General features: G+C 47.8%; 1 protein-coding gene across 1 annotated transcript in view; it reads left to right on the forward strand.

Moving 5' to 3' along the window:
* The first annotated feature begins 9,916 nt into the window (after positions 1-9,916).
* POLD3 (DNA polymerase delta 3, accessory subunit) overlaps positions 9,917-11,319 on the forward strand; it is a 32,747-nt gene continuing 31,344 nt past the window's right edge. The window contains exon 1 of the mRNA XM_085311229.1: positions 9,917-10,003. Coding sequence (XP_085167355.1) covers positions 9,917-10,003 — 87 coding nt within the window. The remainder of the gene's footprint in view (positions 10,004-11,319) is intronic.

Raw genomic sequence — 11,319 nt, forward strand, 5'->3', positions numbered from 1 at the left:
GGGCTGGGGGATTATGGATGGGGCACGGGATTGGGGCTGGGGAGATCAGGGATGGGACATGGGGTTTGTGGGGGGATTAGGGACAGGGCATGGGGTTTAGGTGGGGATTAGGGATGGGACATGGAGCTGGGGGTAGGGGATAGTGGCTGGGGCAGGGGATTGGGGTGGGGGGTTAGGGCAGGGACACAGGATTTGGGATGAGGGAGGGATGGGACATGAGATTTGGGGCTGGGAGATTAGGGATGGGGCCTGGGATTTGGGGATGGGGGATTAGGGATGGGGTTTGTACTGAGGGTTTAGAGCTAGGACATGGGATTTGGGGATGAGGGATTAGGGAATGGGGGCCCGGAGCCCAGGGAGAGGGCCTTGAGGATGGAGGTTTGAGGCTCAGGGKGGGGGTGGGGGGAAGGGGGACAAGGGATTAGGGCCAGGGGCTAGGGCTGGACCAGAAACAGGGGCTGGAGACGGAGGATTAGGGACAGGGGGATGGGGGATTAGGGAGAGGGGACGGGACGAAAGTGCAATTCCAGCCCCAAATCTCCGCTCTGGAGAGAGGGTCTCATGCGGCGTTGCAAAGCGGCAGAAAGCGGCGTTCGTKACGGTTCCCTTGGGTAAAACCAGTCCTGCCGACAGCTCGGCTCGCGCCAGCTTCCCTGCCCTCGCGAGCGACGGCTCAGGCGAAAAACCCGCCCGCTCTGTTCCGCGCCGGGGTGTAATCCTACCCCCCAAAACCCGTGCGCAAGCGGCCGCGAGCGACCTGCCAAAGACACGCGGGTAAGGGAAAGGCTTCTGGGGCGGCATCTCAAGGTCATAAAATTCCAAGTATTGTAAATAAATCCCTGCCATTGATTGACCCTTGCGATTAATCATGCTGCTGCTTTTAGAGGGCGATAAAAATGTTCCCATCGCAACTTATTTTTATTACGAATCTAGCAAATCTGCGAGTCTCCTCCGACTGCTAATGAGTCAACCATTAAAACCTAAGCAAATTTAAGGGTTTAGTTCCCAGAGTGCAGCCGCTCCAAGTTATCGAGGAGATTAAGCATATGAAAGTCACAATACGTGCATCTGATGTTTGTAAAGCAATCAAGGATGTTAATAAACTCTTTGTTTTTATCAAAAATCTGCCTTACTGGTAATCTGCCCTTTGTATTTGTAGGTGGTTTAACCGTCGCCTGACAACAGCGTGAAACACGCAGCTCTTCTGTAAGGGTATTTGCAAGAAAGGAAAAGCACTTTGCTTTGTTTACTTAGGTTCTGGATGAAAAGGCGTGAATGTTACAATAGCTTATAAAGCTCATATCGCCTGGGAAGAAAACACCGTAAAACCCACCGGGGCCGTTGTGTCAGCTCGTGTTTGAGCACCCGCAGCCAATTTCCGCAAACAGCTCGATCGCCGCTGCCGTAACCGGGGGCCGAAGGCCGCCTGCGGCGGGAGGGACTCGGGTCTTGCACCAACACTGTGTGTGTATCGGGTTATTTCCTTTCCTACGATGAAGCATCGAATTCTTGCCCGACGTCAAAGCCAACTGCTCTTCCGTTTTGGCTTGCAGCGGCAGTGCACGCGTAAGATCAGGAAAACTGCGTGTAACACGGTCTGGGATCCTCATAAATAAGACGACAGAAATCAGGGCGGTTGCGTAGCTGGCGTATTTACTGTCAATATCCTGCTTTTGAAGCGGGGAGGATATGGAGACGTTTTGATGGAAGGGGGCCATAAACGGCTCACGTTTTATCCTTACATCAGGGCTGGATTATTTTTAAGGGTTCCTCGAGCACGGCTTTTTCCTTTGTTGCGTGGTAATTTGCCTTTTTTACTGCCTTTTCCTTTGGGTAGTGTAAAGCACAGCGCAACTCCAACCAGTTCTGATTGCAGCAGGCCCATTTTTTGGCACCAGCAGGATTTCACCCCCTTGGGAAGCTTTAAAGCTAATGTAAGTCACAGCTTAATAGCAGGAAGGTGAGCGGGGGGGCCAAGGCAGGAGCTGCAGAGCAGGTGTCTGGCAAGGGAGAGACTGCCCGTGGCCCAGAGYGAAGCAAAATCTCTCTGCGAAGGGCTAAAGCGTCATGCCGGTGAAGTCCACGACAAAATTCCTGTTGACTTTGGCGCGGTTGCGATGTCCCAGRGGTGATACGGTTGTCCCTGTGTCACGGGCAGAGCCAGGAGGCAGAGCCAGGGCCTGGGCTGACCCCCCAGCTCTGAGTATAGCTGTCCCCTCTCTGCACATTCTGCATTTTTAAGCAAAATCCCTGTTTTATCAAGCAAGTTGTGCAGGAGAAACCGATTCCTCTTAGCCGAGGTGCTGGGTTTGTGCCGAGGGCCATGCCAGCAGCAGAGCTAAGCTCTGCGCTTTCATGTGYTTAGTAATTACATGGATCATCTGAAGTCGTTCGGTTCACGGGCTGGGAACCCGGCTGTGCTAGGGGCTAGACAAGCTCAGAAGAAAAGGACAGCCTGTCCCAAAGAAACCGGAGCATCCTCGGCCGTATTTCTGAATCCGCCGCCRTGAGCCTCCCGTAGGGCTGGAAGGAGCTCGGAGGCCGCCTCCTCCGTCCCCTTCTCCCCAGCGGGGATCCAACGCCTCCGGGGACAGAGATGTCTCACGCTTTGGGGCATGAGGAGGTAATTTTGGGAGGCCTCAAGCTATGAATTTATTTTTCCCGTTGCACCAGCCGTTTCTACCACCGCTGCCCCCATGATTTATTCATCGACTCCAAAATAATGTCGCCGGGGCCATGCCAGACGGGAAGGCAAACATGGAAATGGAGGTGTCGGGCTGCACGCACGGCGGAGCGCAATCAGGAAGTCATTAAGGAAGTTTCTGGCTGCGCCTGGGGAGACGAGTCAGACCCGGTGAGCGTTTCTGGGCTGATTTTGCTTCTCTCAGCAGCGGTCATCCCTTGACCCGTCTCAGTGTCGACGTGGTGAGCAGCTCTGCTTCCCGTGCTGCCCGGGAGCCGGCGCTGCGGTTGTTTCCGCTCGTGAGGTCCGCGATGCGACGGCCTGCTCGGTCGCTCGCTGCTCTGGCCGTCATCAGCCTGGTGAAGATGCTCTCGTCTCCAGGTTTTCCTCGTCTGCTCGCCCCCTGCCCAAGCTCACCTTCTCCCTGGTCGTCCTGCACAGCTTCCTGTACAACCAGTCCCTAACCCAGTCCTGCCAAAACGGGCCTGATTACAAATACTTTTCACAGGCTTTTCTTTTTCTTTCTCTCTCTCTCTCTCTTTTTTTTTTTTTTTTTTTTTTTTTTTCCCTTAGGATCCCCTGGAAGACCAAATCTCATCTGTCACGTTAAACAACTTGAGTCTTGCTACCTAACCCAAACTCCTTGGTACAAACTGTATGTAGCACCAAGCCTCCAAGTGCCCCAGAGCTGTAACTTCCCAGGGTATTTTCACATGAGCTCTGATCCGAGATGGGAGTAGAGGTTGGGCCTGCAGGTTGTTCTGCACCGCCAATATCCCGAGGTCAGACCTGCTGCTCTGCATCCTTTAGAGATGCTCTTCTCAAGCCAACCTGGGGCTTTTTTTGACTCTCTGTTTTTCATATTTTGGAGGAGTCAGCACTTTAGATTTAATACAACGGAGGAAGGAAAAGGTGGCAGGGGTACGTATTGTCAACAGATCTTGAAATATTTTACCAAGCAGTCAGGATGTGCTTTACCTGCAGGAAAACAGAGGCAGAGAGAAGTCAAGCTGCACGTCCATGGTTGTGCAAGGACCGGGCCAGCTCCGCCACCCACTGYGGACACTGGTAGGTGATGCTGCTCCGGTAATCACAGTGCAGGCAGCTGATGTTTCGGTGTCAGCAGGATTAGTCAGATGAGCACAACCTGCAAGACAGGAACAGTTAAGCCTAACTTAATGGATTGAATAGGTAAGTGTGCACTCATGGCACAGTGAGTGGAGGCAGTAGGGCAAATTTGTGCACACCTGAGTTTCTGCTGTCGATTTCCTCTGGTTTTGATCTGTTCCAACATTAAATTTTGAGGTGCTTTTGATTTTAAACTCTTCTGTTTGGGATCCATGCAAAGAATCACAGAACCATGGAATTGGTAAGGTTAGAAGGGACCTCTGGAGATCATCTAGGCCAACCATCTGCTCAGCAGGGTCACCTASAGCATGTCAGACAGGGTTGCATCCAGGYGGGCCTTGAASATCTCCASAGAAGGAGACTTCACAACCTCTCTGGGCAACCTGGTCCAGKGCTCCGTCACTCTCACAGGGAAGAAATTCCCCCTCACCTTCAGGCRSAACTTCCTGTGCTTCAATTTCTGCCCATTGCCTCTTGTCCTGTCACATGGGACAACTGAAAAGAGTTTGGCCCCGTTCCCTTSACAYCCTCCCTTCAGGTACTTGCACACATTGATMAGATCCCCCYTCAGTCTTCTCTTCCCCAGGCTGAACAGGCCCAGCTCTCGCAGCCSTTCCTMACAGGGCTCCAGTAGTCCTCTGATCATCTTCACAGCCCTAAGCTGGACTCTCTCCAGTAAGAAATGTGAAAAGTAGCAGTCTCTGTGGTAAAAATTGCCGTTCTCTCTGTCATTTCATTCTGCTGCTGAATATCTGCCATTCGGAATGTTTTTTGTGGATCAGTCTCCCAAGAGCAGTGAGTTATGTCTGAGTTAGAAGCAGCRCTCTCTTTTGAACGGTCTTATTTCAGACACCTGCCCAGTAAAAAGATAACTTCTTGCAAGCATCAGGGATCAGACCTTGCATTCTCCCTCTGCGACACTGAACCGATGAACACCTGTGTGTCTAAGTGGGAGCTGCATGTTGCAGTGGCCACAAAGCACAGTTCAGAAGATGTCTAGGAGACCCACTCAAATTTCCATTTCACAGATCTGTGGCAATTGCTCTTTCAGTTGTATTTAAACCAATAATTGATATCCACAAAGTGGATATCGCAGAGGATCATAGGATAGTTCAGGCTGGAAGGRGCCTCAGGAGGTCTCTTGTCCAACCCAGTGCTCAAAGCAGGGCAGCTCAGACTCCAACTAGGTTGCTCAGGGCTTCATCCAGCCAGGTCCTGAAACCCTGCAAGGATGAAGATGCACARCCTTTCTGAGCCCCTATTGCAATGCTTGACCATCCTCGCGAAGCAAACATTTCTCCTAATAGGCAGTCTCAACTTCTCTTATTTCAATTTATGTCCATTTAGTTACTCAGCACATAAAGCTGGTATGAGTGAGATCAGAAAGACATCTCATGCCATCTTCTATAAATGAAAACAAATCCTCAGTTAAAAGAACTTAGACACCTTCTTGCCCTAAAATTAATATGCAATACCAAGGTGCATGCTATGCAAAACTCTGGAAGTGAAAAGTAGAATTTTACAGTAACTGGGTGTGTTAACCAAGGTCAGGAAGTCATCCAGAAAGCTTAAAGCAGGAAACTTAAAGGAGGAAAAAACAAAAGATGAAAAGAAACCTTAAAAAAAAAAAATAGAAAAGAAAATGAAAAAAAAAAAAAAAAAACTTAAAGGAGGAAAAAACAAAAGATGAAAAGAAACCTTAAAAAAAAAAAAGATAAGTAATGTATTAAGACCTGCACACTCCTTCCGTAAACCAAGCATAAACGTCAAGTTAGGAGCAAAATGTCACAGTACAAGAACAGCCACATTAAAACGAAGAAAAGGAGAGAACAAGAATGYAACAGAAAGTGCACGAGGCCGCAGGAGGAAGAGGATGTATACGATTTTATCATCAACAAAAACAAATTGTTGTGACCACTGGAGAAACGCCGTCTCGCACGTTGTGGGGTCAGAGGTGTCGCGTGAGTTTATTTTAAGGTCGTGTAAACGTGTACAATTTCCTTCCCTGATCCCTGCTGGGTAAAAAAGATTGACGCATTCAAACGGAGATGGGTATCCGCTCGGCGTGCTCACGGAGCGGCTTCACCCCGGGGCGAGGTGCAGCCCTGCAAAGCGCAGCCGGCACGCGCCTTCCTCAGCCATCGTTTCGGCCCTTGCGGCTCCCTCCCTTTGCCCAACACAAGTGCTGCGGGACAGGGTGTCRAGCTGTTGCGGGGGACCGATCTGGATTAAAATTAACCCAGGAGAAAAATCTGTTTTAACCCAAATGGGTTTCCTGACGCAGCTCACAGCACGGCAGCAGAAATGCCTGCGCTGGCACTACGGAGGAGATGGTGGGTGGTGGGAAGCAGCAGTCAGGGAAGAGCGTGGTGGCTTTTTTGGCAGCAGCATTGGCTTGCACAAGCGCAAGAGTCACCACAGCGCTCTTGTYCCCAGCAATAGCAGCAGATCTTGACACCCAGGTTATCGATGTGCAACTTCGGGGCTCAGAGGCAAGCACAGTGTCCAGCTGGCACCTGCTGACTGAGGCAGGCAACTGCATGAGCCTAGATGGTTTTGGAAATGCCGTGCCCTTGTCTGGTGCCATGGGGTTGACACGGGCCCAAACCACGTCTGCCGTAGCCACCGTTTGGTCATATTGCAAGCTCTGTCCGAGTGGGTGCCCCCTCTCTCTCGACTGTCACGGATCTTTTACAGAACTGCCGTTTCTTGCTGCCACTGATCAAATCCGTCACCGGTTATTTTCCCTAAAGTCTCTTAACCTGCCTTTTTCACAGTGAAATCTCATATGGAGGCAAATTCTGGCTCATAGACACAGAAAAGTGTATGGAGACATCAAAGACCCTCTCTTCAGCCCGTTCCCAGACCTCGGATCTTGCAGCCTGACGGGTAGCTTAAATTTTCTTATTAAATTTTTCTGGCAGGGTACAACATAGGGAGAAGGGAGGGGGCAGCCCTGCTTTCTCACCCTGTACGGAGCAGGGCCGAGCTGATGCTGAAGCATTTGCTCCCCATACAGAAGGAGCCAGAGCATGTCCCTACCCCTGCTTGTTCCTGGGACACTGTAGCTGTGCAGTATCCTGTATTTGGGGAAATGCTTTTCGGCTCATTCCCATCACAGTTTTATCAATAGTTATTCATTAGAGGATTGGCACTATTTCCTAGCTGTTCCTCTTATCTTAATTGCCTGTCTGCGTGAGGACACTGATCCGAATAGCTGCTACAAAACAAGCTACTCTGCTACAGCTCCTCCTGTGCCTATCCTACTATTGAATAAATGTCAAATACTCCAAGCTGAGGCATGGTAATCATCTTAAAACAAAAGAGATCTACAATAGGTGTCCATATGGGAGCTATCCCATCAATTTTCCCACGCAAACAGCCCCGGAAATATTTTCAGAATGAAATGCAGCTATCAGTAAATAAAGTCAGAAATGCCAGCTACTGATGAGACTCAGCGTGGGGAATCCTGATGACGCTTCTGGAAGAAGTTCATGTCAAATCACCTTTGTTCACACGTGGTAACATGTACCTGGTGGTGGCTCAACCAAGATTGTACTCTTACTGCTGATAGATTCCCAGCTGTTTACACACGTGTTTTTCTACTGAAGTGCTTAAGCTTTACATATACCTATTTATTTTTCAAAAAGAGAATTTTAACTTAGGTACAAAATTAAAGAAAAAAGCTCTCTGGCTGAACCATTAACAATGCAACATTTCCTTTTATGAAGGCACGTTGCTATACTGTCATGCACCGTAAAACATGTGAGTGGAAGAGAAGCAGCTCCAGATTAGGACACTTAAATTTAGGTGTCTGCACATATGCTGTGTGTCTAAAGCTCTCCGTACAGCTAGCAGAGACAGTTGTCAGTACTCTCAGTGGTGCTAGGAGAGTCGTTTGGCATTCACACGTTCCCGTTGGTTTTACAGTACTGCCTGATCCTAACTCTTCCAGGCATGTTTATGCATACATAAGGGGGAAAAATACAGATCTGACTCACCCATCGCACCGGTTTCTTGCTGAAAGGACCTTATTAGTTCTTCCTAGTTATTTTTATTCTTCCTGGTGTAAGAAAGGAGGAGGGTCAGACTCTCTGTATCTACTTACATATCTCTCTTATGATTTCCATTTTGTAACTGAAATCCTCCACTTTTATTCAGATAGGATGCATTTCTTCTCCAAACTGGATCTTTGGAAGCTTTTAATAGACGTCCCCCGATAAGCTCCAAAACAGAGAGGTGCTGGTAGCTAAATGAGTTTTGGAGAGATTAAATTAACTTTGCTTTGACACCAGGATCCCCCCTTTCACCTGCTCAACTGTTCAAGGAAGCCCCCCCTCCCATATGTAGGATTAATTAAAACTTCAAAAGAACTCCTTTTTCTCAAACTCCTCCTTGGTCAGATGTTTGCTAGCTACYATCTGTAATGAGTTTCCAGACTTTCTGTCCATTTTATCTGTTTTCTCAAGCACATTTGGAAATGACTGTTACGATGAGTCCTCAGGCTTCGATTCTGCTGGTACTGGTGGTTTTGGCTGTGAGTAGCTATAAGTACAAGTCATTTTGTTATTCACAAGTGATGGTTGAAAGAATTGTGTATAATGCTTTGAGAAAAAAGTTTGGGAGTTGGGATATTTGGGTCCTACACTGGGTCTACTGAAGGATTCTTCGACAAAGCACAACCTCTCTGTGTCTCAGTATCCTCATCTTTAAAATGGAGACAATACTCATCTATTTCTTTGTGTTTCTGGTAGTTAACTAGTGTTTGTAAAATACTGTCAGAGCCTTACATGAAAGAGTATTCAAATCCTATACAAAAGCCAGTATTATCGGACCTTCTGAGAAAATGCTCCTGAAGTATTTTTAGCTYTTGCATTAGGATTCATATGCTTTGCCTTAAGCAAGTCAAAGTTTAGATGTCTGAATCTTGACACAGWTGCCCTACATTAATTTTCTGGGTACTGAACAGAAATAGACACTTTCAGGGGTGAATACTGAAACAGGTGTCTGAAGTTGAAAGAAATGCCCTCTGGAGGCACTTTAAACATCTACAGTTATGCAGGCAAATCCTAGCTGAATCTTCAGCAGTTTGTTGCATTAGGAGAATAACATTTGTCGTTTCCATTTTTCCTTCTTTTAAAATTATTTAATGTGTTTTAGTTGTGAAAGATGTTTTAACAAACGTTATCATTCAGGACAAGGAGACAGGATAAATTCTGGTCTTCAGTCTTCATTCAAGTTAACGGGCMAGTCTATAGTAATGCAGCAGTACTTCAATCTGCAAACTAGTGCATGAGCATTCACTGCACACTATAAGCATCTGTGTAGTTTCTCTGTCCGTCTGCAGCGTCCACACGCTATTTCCAGGATCAGTGCAACAGTTGGTAGATGTATGGTGCAGAAAGACAACAAGGGCATCAAAGTCGCATGGAGACGTTTTAAAAGCCATTTTGTATTTTTACAGGTCTTGATGCTTGGGCTGTGAGTACTACCGAGGTCATTGCTGCACACTTGGCTTTCCTTACGAGAATTCGCTGTGACAGGGCATGATAGGGTTTTTAAGTCCCCACTGATGCACCTATTTCAAGCCTTCCTGTTCTGGCTCTACCACAAAAATAAGAAATGCAAGATTTTCAGAGGATAACCTACGACTTCTACAAACACCAGGGCTGAGAAGGTACCTAATTAATTTACAGCTGAGATTGTTRCTGTCCACAGTGATATCACAGAGGTGCAATTGGTTTATACCTCGAGTCTAGTGTGTACAATCTGAAAAGTGGTAGAATTTGCCAAGGCGAAGCACAAGAAAAGATGTGATCACAGACACCCTGGGTTATCGCACTCATCTTTAGTAAGCTCAGCTGGAGTAGGAGGCCTGCAAGTGTTCAGCTACTTGTACACATTGATMAGATCCCCCCTCAGTCTTCTCTTCCCCAGGCTAAACAGGCCCAGTTCTCGCAGCYGTTCCTCACAGKGCAGATGCTCCAGTAGTCCTCTGATCATCTTCRTAGCCCTAAGCTGGACTCTCCCCATTTTTGCTCGAGGACTTGATTCATGAGATGAAATTGCATAATGATTCGTTAGTAGCTCTGGGTAGAGCGCGAGATGTCTCATGCTACTGACAAAAACAAGCTGCAAGTCCCAGAATCTGCACAAAATCGCTGCTTTTTCATAAGAAGCAGCAGTACGCGGGTAATGATTTTGACCTGTCTTGCCCCTTTTGAAATCAGAACGAAAACCTCCGACTCCAGAGAGTGAAAGGTTCTTTCTCAGCACACGCTAATTAAATGCACACTTTGCAGCATCGCTAAGGCTGGTGGCATGACTTTGGGCACCTAGAGATGGATTATTCCTTGGGGATGTTAAGGCTAAATCTGCAACCTCTCCTTTTCAAACCAGCAGAGTCTGTCTCCCTACTTCTCCTCCATTTCATCTCTCTTCATGGTATATGGACACGGTCAAATCACTGATCTCGCAGAGACTCAAATTTCTCTCAGGAATCTCCTGCCAAGTGGTTGAGTCCTGTAAGCTGCAGAGCTCCGTTTGGAGCGCCGCCGAACTTCCTGAGAAAACATACAGTTCACTCAAATTTACTCAAAACGGTAATGTCTCGGGGATCCTGGTGACAGAGTAAGAACTCCTTCCTGACTTGTAAAAGCACTGTTTTCAGCTCAGCACTGAGGCCCGCTTGCAAACGTTAGGGCAGAGGAAACACGCACCAGTTCCCTGGCAGAAGCAGCTGCACGGCAAAATTAGGCTCTGCAAACTTAATTCTTTCGCACTGCATTTATCTAACTATCCATAAAATGGATTTTTTTTTAACAAAAAAAAACCCTGCCTCCAGTGACTTGGGAACAGTATGAGGCCACACTAGGAAGGATAAATAAGAAACACAGCAAATAAAACTGAGCATAACCCCACATTAGAAAAAAAAAGCTCAAAACCACCTTGTCCAATTTTTGAGATTTTTAAGTCAACTGCATCGATGGCGGGGAAGTGCTGGTGATGCTGTTATGAAAAAAAAAAAGCAAAATTAAAAGTAAAAATTACTGGCATGGGGCTGGGGATCACACAGAGGCCGTAACACCTCTTCCTCAAACCGACGGCGCGGCCGTGGTGCGTTCCCGCCGTATTTACCTGGGAAAAAAAAGGGAAAACAGGACATTTAGTGGCTGCTGAAAGCTGTCACTGGGTCTGAACACATCTCCTGTTAGAAACCTGAGGTCAGGCTAACTCAGAGAAAGACTCAGGCAAGCCCTGATGGAAGYTTCACCTGTGAGTGAGTTGTCCCGGTTTTGTCCTGTCGCGCACACACACAAAAAGGGCTTAAAATTACATTAAGAAGAAGATTTTTAACTGCTGGAGGAAAACAGACCTTCCTGCCAGCGTGTGCGCCCTAGCAGCGGCGAGAGCCGCGGCTGATTTGCCGCTTAGAGGAATTAAACCGTCTCCAAAACGGCCCGTTCCCGCCCAAACCCGCCCTGACGGGAGCGGGGGAGGGGCGGGGA

Source organism: Rhea americana, unplaced genomic scaffold, assembly GCF_003343005.1.
Source record: "Rhea americana isolate MKP2758 unplaced genomic scaffold, rheAme1 scaffold_335, whole genome shotgun sequence".
In the NCBI taxonomy this organism is placed as follows: domain Eukaryota; kingdom Metazoa; phylum Chordata; class Aves; order Rheiformes; family Rheidae; genus Rhea; species Rhea americana.